Below are 16930 nucleotides of genomic sequence, written 5' to 3'. Positions count from 1 at the left end.
GTCTACTAAAAATGAAATCACAAAAATACTGAACTCCAAGGAAAAATAAAACTCCACCAGCAGTGGCATCATTCTAAATGCATCGCAAAAATTTCATCAATTATTTTCTAGACTTCTGATTTTATTGCAACCAAAGAATATCTGTACTATGATGTTATTGATATGACATGGTATATACATGAGAGATATATATATAGTTCTTATTTAGTTCAAATATAGGTAATTGTACTTCTTGATACAAAACGAAGAATAAAAGTTTTGTGGTCGAAGTTTATTATGTTCAGAAGTGCAGTTGCATGCTCATATAGCTAATTGGAGGAAAAACTGCTTTTAAATTCATAGAACTTACATGCACTTTCATCTTTTTCTGTTTAAGTTTTCTTTCGTGTAACAGAACTTTGCTTTTTGTCCTTATATATTTTCCCTCGTCTATAATAAACAAAAGGTGAGCATTTTGCACAATCTTTATATTGGGAAAAAAGGTTTGTTGACATAAAGTTTTTATTAAGATATGTAAATATTTGACATCCATTCTGTTGTATTTTACATATGTAACCGTAATATTCACAATCAATTACAGGTGCTTACTTAAAAAGTTTTCAATGGAGCAATTAAATTGTGTATGTTTATATACTATTGAATTTCAAAAATCGAAAACTTTTAAAACTTTGAATAATTTGATCTAATTTTCCACATATCTTTCAGCTGTTTAATATCAAAATCTTCGTTTTTGTTTAAAAAGTATATAGAAATGTGCAAATACGTCCACTAAAACTGTCCGTTCTGTTTTAGTTCGTTTCATAGTATTGTGAAAACTATATGCCTTTTTGGATTCGAGCGTTACTGGTGAGTCTTTTGTAGACGAAACACGCGTCTTGCGAATATATAAAATTTAGTCCTGGTATCTATGATAAGTTTATTTTCAATTCAAATATGTATTGTCGTATAATATCTTAACAATAAGTTGTTGTCTAGAGTTATCATTTATATGTTCATAATTATAAGTAGCTTGTTAAAACATAACTTTGAATTTTTGAAAATCTAAGGCTTTTCTACCTCAAGAATAGATTATCTTAGCTGTATTTTGCAAAACTTTGAGGAATATTTGGTCTTTTAAGTTCTTCAACTTCGTACTTTATTTTACCTTTATAACATTTTTTTAATTCTATTCTTGATGAGTCTTTCGTAGACGAAACGCACATCTGGCGTAATGATATAAAACTTTAATCCTGGTATCTATAATGAGAATTTTTTTAGACAAATTATATTAATACAAACATACATAAACGACATTTTGAAAAACAAAACCATAGGAAAACATATCCCATCAATCATAAACATGAAAAATAGGATGCCATTTGGTATGAACTCTGATTGAGTGTTACGAGTTATCAACTTAAGCACACATATATACACACCTGTCGTAACATCAACGAGGTGACACACATTATTGGTTCATTGTTCGTTCAGTATAAAGTAATGACAGTAATATGTCATCCTTAGATTCAAACAGGGTCAATTTGACTTTACTTAGTAATTTATTTTACAGCAGGGTAATTTTTAAAAAGTCATTCAATCTGTAATTAAATGCATAGAATAACAACCCAATGTGTGTACGTTCAAGTTCTAAAACTATAAAATCTTATCTCTATAAACAGATCCCAAATTATGAACATGACAATTTGACAGGTTTTGGAAAATTCTGAGCAATTCTGTAAAAGATAGAATAATTGAGTTCATATCTTAATCATTACATGGTACAAGCAACAATAACCCATTTCCTTATTCACGTGTTACAAAGATGTGTCTCTTCATTCATGTCTGTGTCTTATTCTGTACTGCAGTTTTCACTTTATATTTGCTGGTTGTTGAATGCTCGAATCATTAGAACAACATTTTTAATAAAGCCTGTATCAAGTTATTTTTTACATATTCAGTTAACGTGTTGCGCCCAGTATCTTTTTTTATCATATATTTAGTACAAAATACAGCTATTTTGTATATCTAATAAAGGTTCTTTTTTCCAGTCTGTATCACCTACCCTGTATCGCATACCCCGTATCGCATGGCTAAACCCGTATCGCATACCCCGTATCGCATGGTAAAACCCGTATCGCATACCTTTTTTTTTTTTTTTTTTTTTTTTTTTTAAACAAGTCAGTTTTTTAGGGGTTTTTTTGCTTAAGAATTTTTTTCTACTAAAAAAAAAAAAAAAAAAAAAATATAAAAAAAATTAAAAAAAAAAAAAATTGAATTTTTTTTTCTCTTAAAATAGGTCAATTTTTTGAATGACGTCATTGTTTGGTATGTAACGTCACGAACATCAAGTTTTTACAACAATTTTTTTGGCACACTAAATGCAACTATAAAAAATACAAAACACTCAATAATACAATAATAAACAAAATATTTTCAAAACAACAGATTGTAAGGTAACCTAGGTGCTTCGTATAAATAATTGAGCAGTTATTTTAAAGCTTTGAAACAAGACAAAAGCAGAACTGAAGGTAACCCAGTGCTATGGATCAGAAAACAGTTCATATAATATAAAACTCTTCTGTTGAAATATATGATAAAGCGTATAATACATGGCAAAATCCGTATCACATGCCGTATCACCCTCGACCAATATCATCCCTTGGGCTGATATTGATGTCTCGGGATGATACGACATATGATACGGATTTTGCCATGTATTATTCTCTATATATCAAAAACAATCCATACTTCTCATTGACCATTTAATAATGTACGAGTACATGAATGAACGATATGCTCCATTGGATATTGTGAAAGACGCAATATTCTTGATCAACAGGTCAAAAAAGAAGACTTTCTATATTTTTAAAGTAAACATGCGGCTGCGTATATAGATGAATTTCATATATAGGTGAAACGTAAAAAGTGTATATGTTATAACAGTAAAAAAGAAAAATTAGTTTTAGGATCTACCTAAATTACACTGTGATATAAAACATTTGTTTGATTAAATTCATATTGTACAAGGTAAGTTATTTGTACTTTTTAAATGATATTGTATGGATATTTTTTTCAGATTTCACGCGAGTATTGCAACAAATCTTTCGACTCCTGCAACTGGATCGATATCTTAGCTTAAAAGTTAATTAGGCATCAGTCATAATAATGTAATAGCAGTGTTAGAAATCTTTAAAGCTTATTAATGCATGTATAACGGATTTTATTTATGAAATATACAAAAGGTATAGGATGAAGTATATTTCTGTAGGTTTTTTTTAAACTTTTAACCTTATGAATGTATGTATTACTGATTTTTAAATTATATTAAAGGTAAATAGGATGAAGTAAGCTGTTTACTGTTTACTGATGGATTGAAATAGTTGAAAGTAAACAAGTTGTTTACATGATTTTTTTGTGTATAACTTTGGAAATTGCGAGGTTTCAATTGCTTTCAATTGTTTTTGGACGGGTGTTAACATACAAGTAAAATAATGAGTATTATAGGTAATGATAAGTATGCAAACATAGTTTATATCAGTTAGAATAACAGTTTAACCTCTTATTTGTATTTGAAGTTTATTTGCATTTTCATTATGTTATATAATAAATGAAGTGTCGTTCATGGTTTTTTTTAGATTCACAATCATGACTTTGAAACTCAAAAAATCCATACATTCACATTCTAACTAACTAACTAATTGATACTGACATGTAAATACGAATTTTGAGTTCTCAAAATGTGCTGTTACAAATTTTGGAAAATGTTCAAAATTAAGGAATGTATCTCCTTCATGCAAAGCTCTTAAACCTTGCCTAGGTTTGGTTATACTTTTTGGTCCTTTTTATATGATTGCTCTTCATAGTTTTAACAAGCTTTGGATTTTCTAATACTTTGGCATCGATCATCACTGAAACGAATTATTGTATAACAATAGCCATTTTCCTGACTTGGTACAGGGCATTTTAAGAAAATAAAATTATTGAATGCCGTACGTCGACCTTTAGTTATTTAACCTGTCATCTCTGGTAGAGAGTTGTCTCATTGAAAATCATTATACCACATCTTCTCGTTTACAAAATGTATTTGGTGATTTCGTAGTTAAATTCACCGTTATAAAGTTTCAAAATCCAATGAGATAAAAAAAAAAAAACCATACAGAATTCCTTAAATTGTATATGGAACCAATCAATTATGAGAAGTGAGTGCGAAAGCAACATTTTATTTCTTGATATGACCCCCAGACACGTTGTCTCTGAAAAAATAACTATATACTTTTAAAAATTAAATTGTATTGATAATGTTTTTCAGAGACAAGTGCCTGTGTAAATTAGAACTTTGACCTCTTATGATTTACTTCTATAAATTGTGACTTGGATTGAAAGTTATCTCATAGGCACTCATACCACATCTTTTTATATCAATGAAATATTTGAACAAAGAAACCGAAATAAGAAATAGATTTCTAATACATTAAGGTGAAGTGTAGGTGTAATGATGCAAAGGGTTAAGAACCAATACAAGTGCGAAGTCATTTGCCAACAGTATCTCACACTATCAGTTTAAAACCGATGGAAAATCGATAGTAGAAACCGGTTTTATTATGCATGACTAGATACCGAATGACTATTGAAATTAGTTTGACATTTTGTGTTGTTCGTCAATCCATCTTTACAATATGCAAATGTCAGAATGTCGTCCACAGATTAGTTTAACACCTTATACGTATACTAGCGGTCCAATACTTTACCTGAATATCAACTTTTACCTATTTAATTCAATGTAAATACATTATCGATGTTACTATGAATATAGTAAAGTAGACTATTTGAAATGGTTAATTAAACCCCTATCAGTTTTCACGAACTTGTTGTCTTTGGGCGAATTTTCAGATTTAATTTTATTCTTGTTCATACCAAATTATAACCGAACGTTATAACAAATACACTTAATTTTTCGCGTACTCTTTGTTTACGGCTGAAGACCGTCTGTGTGATATTACATTCCAATAAGTGGTAGAAAACTTTATACTCAATTGATAGAAAACACTAATGTTCTGTTTTCAGCGCAGATCACATGTGAAATGTGTTTGTAAATTGAAATGATTGTGGTTCGTTGGTTGGATTCGCATTGTTCAGTCTTAAGTTTTGGAAGATGGCCATTGTTATAATATTGTTCTTTTCTGTGTGTGTGTTGCATTTTAACGTTGAGTCGTTTCTGTTTTCTCTTATTTTTTAGATAAGACGTGGCACGGTACTTGTCTATCCCATATTCATGTATTCGGTTTTGATGTTATATTTGTTATTCTCGTGGTGTATTGTCTGTTGCTTGGTCCGTTTCTGTGTGCTGTTGCGTTTCGGTGTTGTGTCGTTGTTCTCCTCTTATATTTAATGCGTTTCCCTCAGTTTTGGTTTGTTGCCCCGATTTTGTTTTTTGTCCATGGATTTATGAGTTTTGAACAGCGGTATACTACTGTTGCCTTTATTTGTAATGTTGTTTGTCTTTTTTATACGGGTTTCCTTTTCTTATCCATGGATTTGTAAGTTTGTCAACTAACGAATGTTTCCTTAGTATCTTCCGCCTCTCTATTAGAATGAGTTATATCAGCTGACTTCGTTCCAAGTATGTACTTTTGAAACACACCCTTTCTCCACTGCCATGCCTCCTAAAAAGCAACTAGTTTAAAATGTTAATTAAATGTATATTAAGAAATTAAATAAGAAATTTGTATCCTGGTATCTATAATGAGTTTATTTGCAACCACTGGGTCGATGCCACTGCTGGTGGAGATACGTTCCCCGAGGGTATCACCAGCCCAGAAATCAGCACTTCTGTGTTGACTTTAGTTATCATTGATAAGTTCATAATTATAAATAAACAGTTAACAAAACCTTGAATTTTTGAAAACCATAGGCTTTTCTACATCAGGATTAGATTACCTTAGCTGTATTTGGCAAACATTTAGGAATTTTTGGTCATCAATGCTCTTCAACTTCGTTCTTTATTTGGCCTTTTAAACATTTTTTTATTCGAACGTCACTGACGAGTCTTTTGTAGACGAAACGTGCGTCTGGCGTAAATAAGAAATGTTTATCCTGGTATCTATGATGAGTTTATATGTATAAGGAAAATTCCGAGCATGATTAGGGTGCGGAAATTTTAAATGTGAATTTTTACAATGTATGGACAATTAAACATTTATCAATTTGATTTTATCTTATGATCTTTTACACACCAATATAGTAATATATGACCAATATTTAGCATCGTTTATAGAATCTATATATAACTTAGTTTATTCTTGTTTACATTATCTTTCCACTTGCACTTTCGCTGTCCTATCAATTAATAATGGCATGTGGATTTTTTACCATTTAGTCTGCAATTACAGATTTTCGAGCGTTTTTCAAACGAGAGGGTGTTTCTCGACCACTACATATTTGTCAGTATTGCTTGACGCCAACATTTTCGAAAATCCAAAACCTTATTAACACATTTTAGAGCTGATAAAATCCAAAATGGACCAAAAGATGAAACCAAATTCTGACAAGGAATAAGAGCTATGCATGAATGAGAAAGTATAAATTCTGAGAATAGAGATCGCACAGTCCATAACTAAAAATAAACAAACAAATCTCTTGTGATAAAGAAAAAAATACAGGGGGGGGCAAAAGATAAAAGCAATATTCGTACATGGAATCAGAGCCATGCATGACGGAGTAAGTTAAAAGTCTGGGGATAAGTCTAGGTGAAGAAAATTTGAAAAAAACGGCCATATCTTTTATGAGAAATAAATTAAATTTTGAAATTTTTCAGGTATAATCGGATGAAACAATTACGGATAAATTAAAATAAAGTAAATAAATTAACAGCGCAGACCTAAGTAAATATACAGACAGAGATAATTTGGACGTCAAAAAATCCTCTTTTTATTCTAGATTAAATGTTTACACGAAAAGTTTGAATTTCACAAGTTCAAGTTGTTAATCATCGATAAGGAAAACATATTATGCAACTTCATTGAAAACGAGAGCTTGCTTCAATAAGCATTTTACATACTTGTGAGGTAATATGGTAGTGCATCGTATTCAATTAATCCAAATCAATAATATTTTCACAGCAGAATATAACGGGAAATATCAATTTTATCACGGTTGGTTAATTGTACGTCTAAAATTTTACAAAGAATTATACGTTTTGAAAGTTTACAGGTAAATGTAGGTGTATGTATGCGTTTAGTTTATGAACCCCTTTGTTTGTCTTTCGAAATATCAAGAACTCGTGATGCTGCAGCTATTTTGATATTAGTACAAATAAGTTTGTAATAAACATTTTCTTCAGATCTCTAGGAATACTTCTTTGGGTACAAGGTAAATAAATATATGTATTATTACAAGTAATTTGTGCTTTATTTATTAAAATAGTGACTGCAACTAGAGATTCATAAAAACAAACAATTATCTGCTGCAAATTGTTTAAAATTTCAAAGATATTCTGTATTTATAGATGCATTTTTTTTCCAATTGTGCAAAATATTATTAAAGAAAAACAATCTTAATACTCTAGGAAACCATTTGAATAATCTTAATATTAGCAGTTCAGTAAAATATTTTGCATTCAATGCCAGATTTTACGTTGCACTCTTATTTTTAATTGATTGCTTCCTTGATAAGTAACAGTATATATTGCTGTTTACGTAAAACCGAAAACTTAAAATAATAACAGAAAACACTAAGGATCTAGTTTTTTGGTAGAACAAAAATTAAAATGGATAAAAACAGGAAATACAAATATAAATGTATTTAGATAATCAAATGATATAAATAAAGAAAAAAAGACAAAAGTATAAATAAATGCACATATTGTTTGATGAAAACAAATATTCTAATATCGGTATGATATTTTATGCTGTTAAACGGGTAAAGTAAATTTTTACTGAAGGCAACGCCTAACACTTGGTTAAAGTGTTACGAAGAATCTGTATGTCTGAAACCACTGAAATCATATTTTTTTTCAATCATATAGAATGTTCTTGCAGTCTGAAATTTGAGTTAAATTTCACTGTATTTTGGAATGCACATATTTCTTGGACGAAAGGAAAGAATGCATATATATAGATAGAAAATATCTAACCAACATTAACACCCTAGTTTAAAGCCGTTATGTTATTTTTCTTTAAAATAATCAAAACTCAAAAAGTTGTGCAAGTTCATTACAATCCTTCATAAAAATGTAATCCTGAAAACCTTGCATTTTTTTCTTCTCTAAGAAAGCTTTATCTACTGCTAACTCACTAAATGTATCAAAAGAGGGGCGAACGATACTAGAGGAACAGTCAAACTCATAGATCGAAAATTAATTGACAACGCTATGGCTATAAATGAAAAAGACAAACCTACAATTAATAGTACACATGGCACAACAGTAGTAATAAAACCAGGGAAGGTTCACATCCTAATATATTAGTATTGTTACCATCAATCATACGATACACCTTCTAAAAATTCCATATTCAGTATACATCAGAATATGAAGTCAAATATAAATGCCGTTTCGCAGAAATTATCAAATAATTTATAGAAAACTGAAATAAGGCTTTGACACAAAAGCCAAATACATTTTCTGAAAACTAAACTCCATTTCATGCACATGGGGACATTAAAAATTGTTTGTTACAAAGCTTGTCTAGGTTATTATTCACACTCTTTCTGTGTGTATGCACTTACTAAAAATAGGTAAATGATTTACTGTTCATATTTTATAGAATTAATAGGTTAGATTAAAATCTTGAAAATAACAGAATTTATTCAGGCACAAAACATTTATATATTTTCATGGAAAAAAGGGGGGCTTGATTTTTTTCTGGGAACAAACAATTTGTTTCGAATTTAATCAAAACTAATTTTTTTTCATTATCATATCGGAACACGAAACTTTTAATACGACGAGTGCCACATGTAGAGCAGGATCTGCTTATCCCTCTTGAGCACCTGAGGTCACCCATATGTTTTGGTAGGGCTTCGTATTCTTCAGTTTTCTATGTTATGTCATGTGTACTATTGTTTGTCTGTTTGTCTTTTTCATTTTTAGCCATGGCGTTGTCAGTTTATTTTCGATTTAAGAGTTTGACTGTCCCTCTGGTATCTTAAGTCCCTCTTCTTTAATAAAGTTAGGCCTACTATTTTTGGAAGCAAACATTTTTTCTCACTTCCAATCTGAAACAGACAGAGTTTATATATATATATATATATTATTTAGTTTTAAGCTATTATGCATTACATTAAATTAAATTGTGCCACATCAAAATATTTATGATCGTTGCCTTATGATATAATATCAGAAACAAACAATTGTAGTTAAACCCCACGCCTATCGTACAAAACTTTAATCCTGTATCTATGATAAGTCTATTAACAATCACTTGTTGCCATTACTTTTGAGGTTTCAACCAAAATAATATCACCAGTCAAGTAGTCAGCACTAATGTCCTCAATTTTTCCTAAAATGTCCTGTGCAAAGTCAGGAAAATGTTGGTTGTTATCTTATAGTTCGTTTCTGTGTTAGTTGCATTGTTGTTTTATAATTGTTCACTTTAGTGTTTCTGTTATTTCTATGTTTTCCTCTTATAGTTGATGAGTTTCCCTTGGCTTTAGTTTGTTATCCGGATTGGTTTTTGTCTCACCCGATTTATGATTTTCGAATAGCGGTATACTACTGTTGCCTTTATTTGACATTAATTATCATTGATATCTTCATATTTATAAATTTACTCGGTTTACTCAAACATTTGACATACTATAATGATTATATAGAAAAAGAACATCTTAATTATACTTGGCAAAACCTCCTGGAATGCTCTTCAACTTTTTTTTATCTTTTTTATCGTCACTATTGAGTCTTTTATTTGAAGGAAACGCGCAATATGGCGTATAAATGTTAACCTTGGTATCTGTAGTGAGTTTTTGAACAACCACTGGTTCAATGCCACTGCTGGAGATGTTACATCCCAAGTAGTATCAGCAGCCCTCAGTCAGCACTGATTCGTCTGTATTGGCATGCATCATCATTGATATGTTCATATTTATTAATTTACTAGATTTACAAACTTAAATGTTTTTGAAGTACCAAGGATAGTGTACCCTAGATATAGATTATCTTAGCTGTATTTGACAAAACCTTTCAGAATGTAGGGTCCTAAATGCTCTTCAACTTCTTACTTCGTTTGCCTTTGACACTTTTTTTATCGTCACTAAGGAGTCTTTTATTTGGAGTAAACACGCAATATGGCGTACAAAATGTTAACCCTGTAATCCGTGATGAAATTTTGAACAACTACTGGTTCGATGCCACTGCTGGTACGGTTTCCTACCAGGTTGCATCAGCAGACCAGACAATAGCCTTGATGTCTCATGTGTCGACATGAGTTATCATTGGTATGTTCATATTTATAATTAACTAGATTTACAAAACTTAAATATTTTCGAATTACCAAGGAGTGTCTTCCCAAGATATAGATTATCTTAGATGTATTTGGCAAAACCTTTTTAAATGTTGGGACCTAAATGCTCTTAAATTTTTTACTTGATTTGCCTTCTAATTTTTTTTCTTCAATCGTCTATAATGAGTCTTTTTAAGAAACGCACATATCTTACAACATTAATTGCTGGTGAAGTTTACTTCCCCGAGGGTATCACCAGCCCAGTAGTCAACATTTCGGTATAGACATGAATATCAATCATGTGGTCATTTTTATGAATTTTTTGTTTACAAAACATTGAATTTTTCGAAAAACTAAGGATTTTCTTATTCCAGGCATAGATTATCTTAGCCATATTTGGCACATGTTTTTAGAATTTCGGATCCTCAATGCTCTTCAACTTTGAACTTGTTTGGCTTTATAAATATTTCGATTTGAGCGTCACTGATGAGTCTTATGTAGACGAAACGGGCGTCCGGCGTCCTAAATTATAATCCTGGTACTTTTGATAACTAACTACTTTCAAAGAGTATTACCCGTCCATAAGTCATCACTTTTGTCGTCTGTGTTATTATGATAACATGATTTTAATTGATATGGTCATATTTATAAATTAACTCGGTTAACAAAACCTTTCGGAATGTTGGGTCCTCAATACTCTTCAACTTCTTACTTTTTTTGCCTTTTTCAATTCTTTTATTCGATCATCACTAATGAGTCTTCTATTTGAACGTTGCGCGCATGTGGCGTACAACATTTTAACCCTGATATTTGTGATGTGTTTATGGACAACCACTGGGTCAATGCCACTCAGTGTTGGGGAGATTTACTCGCCAAGAGTATCACCAGCTCAGTAATAGGCACTAATGTCTTCTGTGTTGACATGAATTATCATTGATATCGTCAAAGTTATAAATTAACTATTTACAAAATTTGTAATTTTCTAGTAATACCGAGGATTATATACACCCGGATATAGATTATTTTTGCAGTTTTTGGCATTTTTGTTCTCTGAATTTGGGGTCCTTGATGCTTTCCAACCTATTTTTTTTACAACAGCGTCAGTAAAGAGTACGGAACGCGCGTTATCCTGATATATCTAATTTGAGTTCATTACAATTTTACTGTACTTTAAACAAAATAAGAAAAACTGAGAAAATCAGAAAAAAAATCGAGGAGTTTTTTTTCCAATTCAATTCAATTCAAAGTTTTATTGTAATATAAACTTTACAGTTTGTGACATATAACAACAACAAAAATAAATAAAAGCAATAACTAAGTAACTCAATATATATACACAAATTCAGGTGAATATTAAAGGTTCCCCTGTCCTCAGTTCCATTGACTTTTTTATAAAGGATTCTAGTTTATTCACCTGTGTTGGTGTTGATGGGTTAAGTATATATATACACATGGAAAAAAGTATTGCATCACCTTGATTTTTCAAAACTTGAAAAATCAGCCTTTTTTTTGGATGATATATAGTAAGATATTTGTATAATATTATTGAAACATAGTTTATGATAACATTGGCATTGAAACGAACAAAAAATGTTTGAAAGAAAATGATTTATATAACCACAATTTTACTAACAAAATGAAGTGTTTTTTGTACAAAAAAATGCATTTTACAACTTTGGCTGTAGTTGAACTTTACAATGTCAGACATTTCAAAATTAATTGTTCACATCATGATTGTTCACATCATGGTTGGTCGTTATACGCCAAAGAATTAGTACTTTGTGCGCAGCCTCTATTCAAACGGATAACCGCATCTTAACGTCTTCTGATTCCTGCCAAAAATCGACTAATTTGTTGCTAAGGTAGCAGCAACCATTTCTGATGAAGAGCATTGTTTATTTCATGATGTGTTTGAACTGTGGTGTCCTTTCGCGCACTTTCCGCCCAATAGTGTCCCATATGCTCAATATGGTTCAAATCTGGGCTACGATCCGTCCAAGGAAGACGACCCGAATTCCATTGAAACAATGAATCTTCCTCCACGATGCTAATGTTCAATTTTAGCGAGCTCTGCACTACATAAGATACGGAAACCTGTGTGTCTGTTCGTAAGCGAAGGTCTCCGAAATGGTCTAATTGCACGATAACCAGTAGGGATGAGTCGATCTCGAACAGTTCTTGTTAAAAGGCTCCTGTATGCCCATCACTCTCTTTTGGGGATTGTATTGTATGCAATGGGTTTCCTTCTGACCAACCTTTATTATGCTTGATTTTCCCTAGCAAATGGTATAGTGGGTCTTCTTTATCTCGGAAGGTCTTAAACATCGTTTAGTGCCATTTTTATTCTTAAAACGACTTATAGTGGAATGGTGATGACCAACAATACGTGCAGTTGTTACAGCGACATCCCTGATTCTCTCATGCTGATAATCTGTCATCTTGCTGCAGTTTAGAGTTGTCGAGGACCCATTACAAGGTGTCAATCACATAACTTTAAAAACTTGGTTATTAAAAGTGTTGAAAACATTGAGGATGAAAACATCTGTTTTGCTGTTTACGGGTACAGTAGCTGCATGTGCAAAAAAAAACTTACCGAGTCGATATTTATTGATTAAACTCAGGTGATACTTAGATAATGTTTAAGTAGTTCTATTTTACCAAATTATATCACAAAAAAATTAAAAAATGTTTTTTAATTTCAATTTCAATTTGGTGTTGCAATACTTTTTTCCAGGTGTATATATGTATGACTTTGTCATTGTCAGTGAGATTAGCAAATGAATTACTATTACTGTTAATGCAATTCAAATATGTTAATCTAATATTTGAATTATGAGAACAATTTATTGATAAATGTTTCTCGTCATCTAGTACTTTGCATTTTTTGCAAAGTCTCTCTTCGCGAGGAATTTTAAAATGCCTTCCATTTTCAATATAAAAAAAAGTAAAATCACAAAAATACTGAACTCAGAGGAAAATCAATTCGGAGAGTCCATAATCACATGGCAAAATCAAATAACAAAACGCATCAAAAACGAATAGACAAGAACTGTCATATTCCTGTCATATAAATGAATGGTCATTAGTGTTCTTTTCATAAAAATAAAGAGCATACTGGCTCATAACAAAATAACCTTCAAAGCATGATAAATAAATTAGAATGTTCTATTTGATATTGGAACTGTTCAATGAAAAACTCGGTAAAGAAATTAGAATTCTACTTAATGTCAAAACTTGTTCATGAAAACTCGATACATAAATTAGAATGTTCTACTTGATATCGAAACTGTTCCATGAAAAAGTATTTCATCATAAATATCGGACTGATATGTGTTTAGACAACTTTAAATGTGTAAGTATAAATACACTTCAGTCACTTCTTAAAAACATAAGATACACAAATCAGATCAATGATTATGTGTTGGTTAAGGTCGTTATCCAGACAAGATGCATACAAATATACAAAATTCAAATACATTAGGACTAACAAATATTTAACATTTTAAGATTAACATTGTATTCAAACATCTAGACGATTAAATAGACGTATGTCAAGTAAATATTTATATATAGACTGTTGGAGAGAGAAATAATGTTGTATATAGTTGAAAATGTGTATATATTCGAGTACTACAATATTCTTCATATAAAATTAAAAAAAAAATAAAAAAAAAAAATAATTATTGAATGGTTGAATCTTTATTGCAAAAGCATAGACATGCTATATTGCTGTTATATCGTATGAACAAGATCTCCAATATATTAAATAATTGGAAGTATAAATGGATTATTTTTAAAAGAGTATTTACTCAAAAATTTAAAACACAAAAAAAAAACACAAATATTTAAAAAAATGGAGGGCCCATTCCTCAAGGGCCTTTCATCATTTTAAATATGTCAGTTTTGATGAATTACTATAAAACATAGTCACCTTTATATAAACAAAATAAATAAGATATGAATAGACAAACACCATTTATTTTTTTGAAAATCACCTTAACTTTAAACATAAGATAAAACTGGTAACCTAATACTAAACATATATCCTATTCATTTATAGTTCTTATAGTTATATAGTTGTCACCAGGTACCCCCTTTGAACCATTTGTATTAATTTCATAACAATCATGTCAAACATTTTAAATATATTTTTCAGTTGTGTTGCGTTTTTTTTTTGTTAGATTAAACATGATTATAAACTACATTTATTTATTTTACAAGTATAATTGTTCAGGCCAGGATTTCTACCCTGAAAAATTAAAATATTCAAACCCAATTTGATAGCAGTATTATAGGTTGCTTTAACAATTCTGCAAAAAACAATATTTTGAAGACAATATCTCTAAATCAGAACATAATTTGATCAATAAAGGCTCATATTGCAACAATGCTAAATATTATCAAAAGTACTAGGTTTATAATTTAATACGACAGACGCGCGTTTCGTCTACATAATACTCATCAGTGACGCTCAGATTTAAAAAGTTATAAAGCCAAACAAGTAAAATGTACTTTCTTACTCATTATTGATGGTATTGTTCAAGAGAAGTGGGTCCTTTATCAAAGTATGTATTATGAGAAGGGGGTGTTTATAGAAGCATTGCTCGCAGTATGTCAAGTTTCTAAGGTGGCTCATAAATAAATAAAGGTGTGTTTTTAAATCGTATCTACAGAGTAGTTATTTCTAACTGTGTGACTATTCAAATGGGAGAGTAAATCTTACCCAATTCTAAATATTCCAAACCAATATTACATTTTCTTTCAGTTTTATTTTAAAAATTGTCTCATTTCACTCCTGCTTGTCATTGTGACCCGTTTAAAATGAACCAAATTATTTTCTGGGTGACTTTCAGTTTGTACTCTTAACCTTTAACGCGGTATTCTGTTTTTCTTTGTCATATAAATTTGGTTATATTGATGTCCACAAAAGCTATCTAGTTTTATTACCATGTCTTCTTTTTTGTGACCGTATCTTTTTTTTTTCGAAAAAAGATAATGTGTCTACTAAGCTCTGTATATTTAATTTGTCCAATAATCCGTTCATGTGACTAAAATTTGATATACGCCTACGCATATATTAAACATGAAAGAATGCAAATTTTTTCTCTATGATTTCAAAAAAGTTCTGTAATGAAACACATCGACGTAAATAAAAAAAATCTAGAATTGCATGAGTTTTCAATCCATTATGTTTTCGATATCCAAATATTACTTATTGTTGAGCAAATTTTCCAATAGGCGACAGGCGTTCCAACGGTCATATCTTGGATAGAATCGGAAATCAACTAAATGAAAAATCACCATTCAATTTTACCGCGACCAATTTTTTAAACAAAAAAAGTAATTGATATTTTTTCATAACATTGAATCTGTATGTCAAATCTATACTTATAATCTGGAATATCAATGTCTATAATCGTATACATTTTAACATTTTAAAATGCCGCAATAGTTTCGAATTTCACAAGTTTATCCGTCCTATAATTTCAACTTTATACACCCATCTAATTGTTCATCTGTGCGTTTTAAAAAAAGACTCCAACCATTTGTCATGATATTTCTTTTTAACATTATAAGAATGGTTGTAGGTGTTTTTCACATCAAATTATACCAAATTAGTTTACATGGGAGGACTTATTGTACCAATAAATTGGACTAATTTCGAAATTGGATAATAACAAGTCAACAAAGCTACACAAAGATTTGTTTCTTTTTCTTTTTTTTGTGTGTCAAAGCTTTATACAAAATCAAAGGCAACATCACTTTTTTTTGTCATATATTTTTGAAGATATGTGTTTAATTGACTTGGAATTTCGGGTATTAGTGACAATTAAAATAAAATTTAATTACTATTATGTATTGTACATTTCTCAGCTGGTTCGATATGCGTGCGCTGCATTTGTCGGTGATGTCTCAAATTCAATTCCTAAAACATTTTAAAAACAGGGATATAGGTGTCATAAATGTGTACTATATATAGCAGAGAAATTATACTTTTGAATATTGACACTTTAACTTGAATAAGTTCAATATTAATTCTATTAACGCATATTATATAAATTCTAAAATTCGACGTTAAAAACCAACATTCTTTTAATTGAATAATAAAAAAGAAACAAATACTATTGTCATTGAGTTCTATTATTTAGAATAATTATTTTATTTTAGCTGATGATTTTATGATATATTACAAATGGGCGTTATAAGACAGATAAGACAGCTGCTCTGGAAAAATTTCGTCCAAAGAATACGTGAGCCGGTGAGTACTATATATCTGTGTCCAATACCAAAAATAACTATTATTGATGAAGATACATTAACATAAAATCCTATAATCAACCGGCTTATAGTTTGGTGATTTAGGGCGACTAGCAGGCGAAAGTGTGACCTTATTTGTGTAATAAACTTCTCCCATAGGTTTAAAACCAGATTCCTGAAATTTCACATTAAGATCGCACGTGTATTGAAGTTCTGCACCTGCTACCTGTTATTATGGAATATTTTAAGGATTTTTT

At 30.4% G+C, this 16930-nt stretch overlaps 1 protein-coding gene across 1 annotated transcript in view; it reads left to right on the top strand.

Moving 5' to 3' along the window:
- The first annotated feature begins 7227 nt into the window (after positions 1–7227).
- The window catches only part of LOC134726332 (uncharacterized), a 98834-nt gene continuing 89131 nt past the window's right edge, over positions 7228–16930 (top strand). Inside the window, exons 1-2 of the mRNA XM_063590732.1 lie at positions 7228–7347; positions 16584–16674. Coding sequence (XP_063446802.1) covers positions 16609–16674 — 66 coding nt within the window. The 5' untranslated portion in view covers positions 7228–7347; positions 16584–16608. The remainder of the gene's footprint in view (positions 7348–16583; positions 16675–16930) is intronic.

Source organism: Mytilus trossulus, chromosome 7, assembly GCF_036588685.1.
Source record: "Mytilus trossulus isolate FHL-02 chromosome 7, PNRI_Mtr1.1.1.hap1, whole genome shotgun sequence".
NCBI classification, from domain to species: Eukaryota; Metazoa; Mollusca; class Bivalvia; order Mytilida; family Mytilidae; genus Mytilus; species Mytilus trossulus.
Note: the sequence above shows the minus strand (reverse complement) of the source record. Positions and strands in the feature narration are given on the sequence as shown.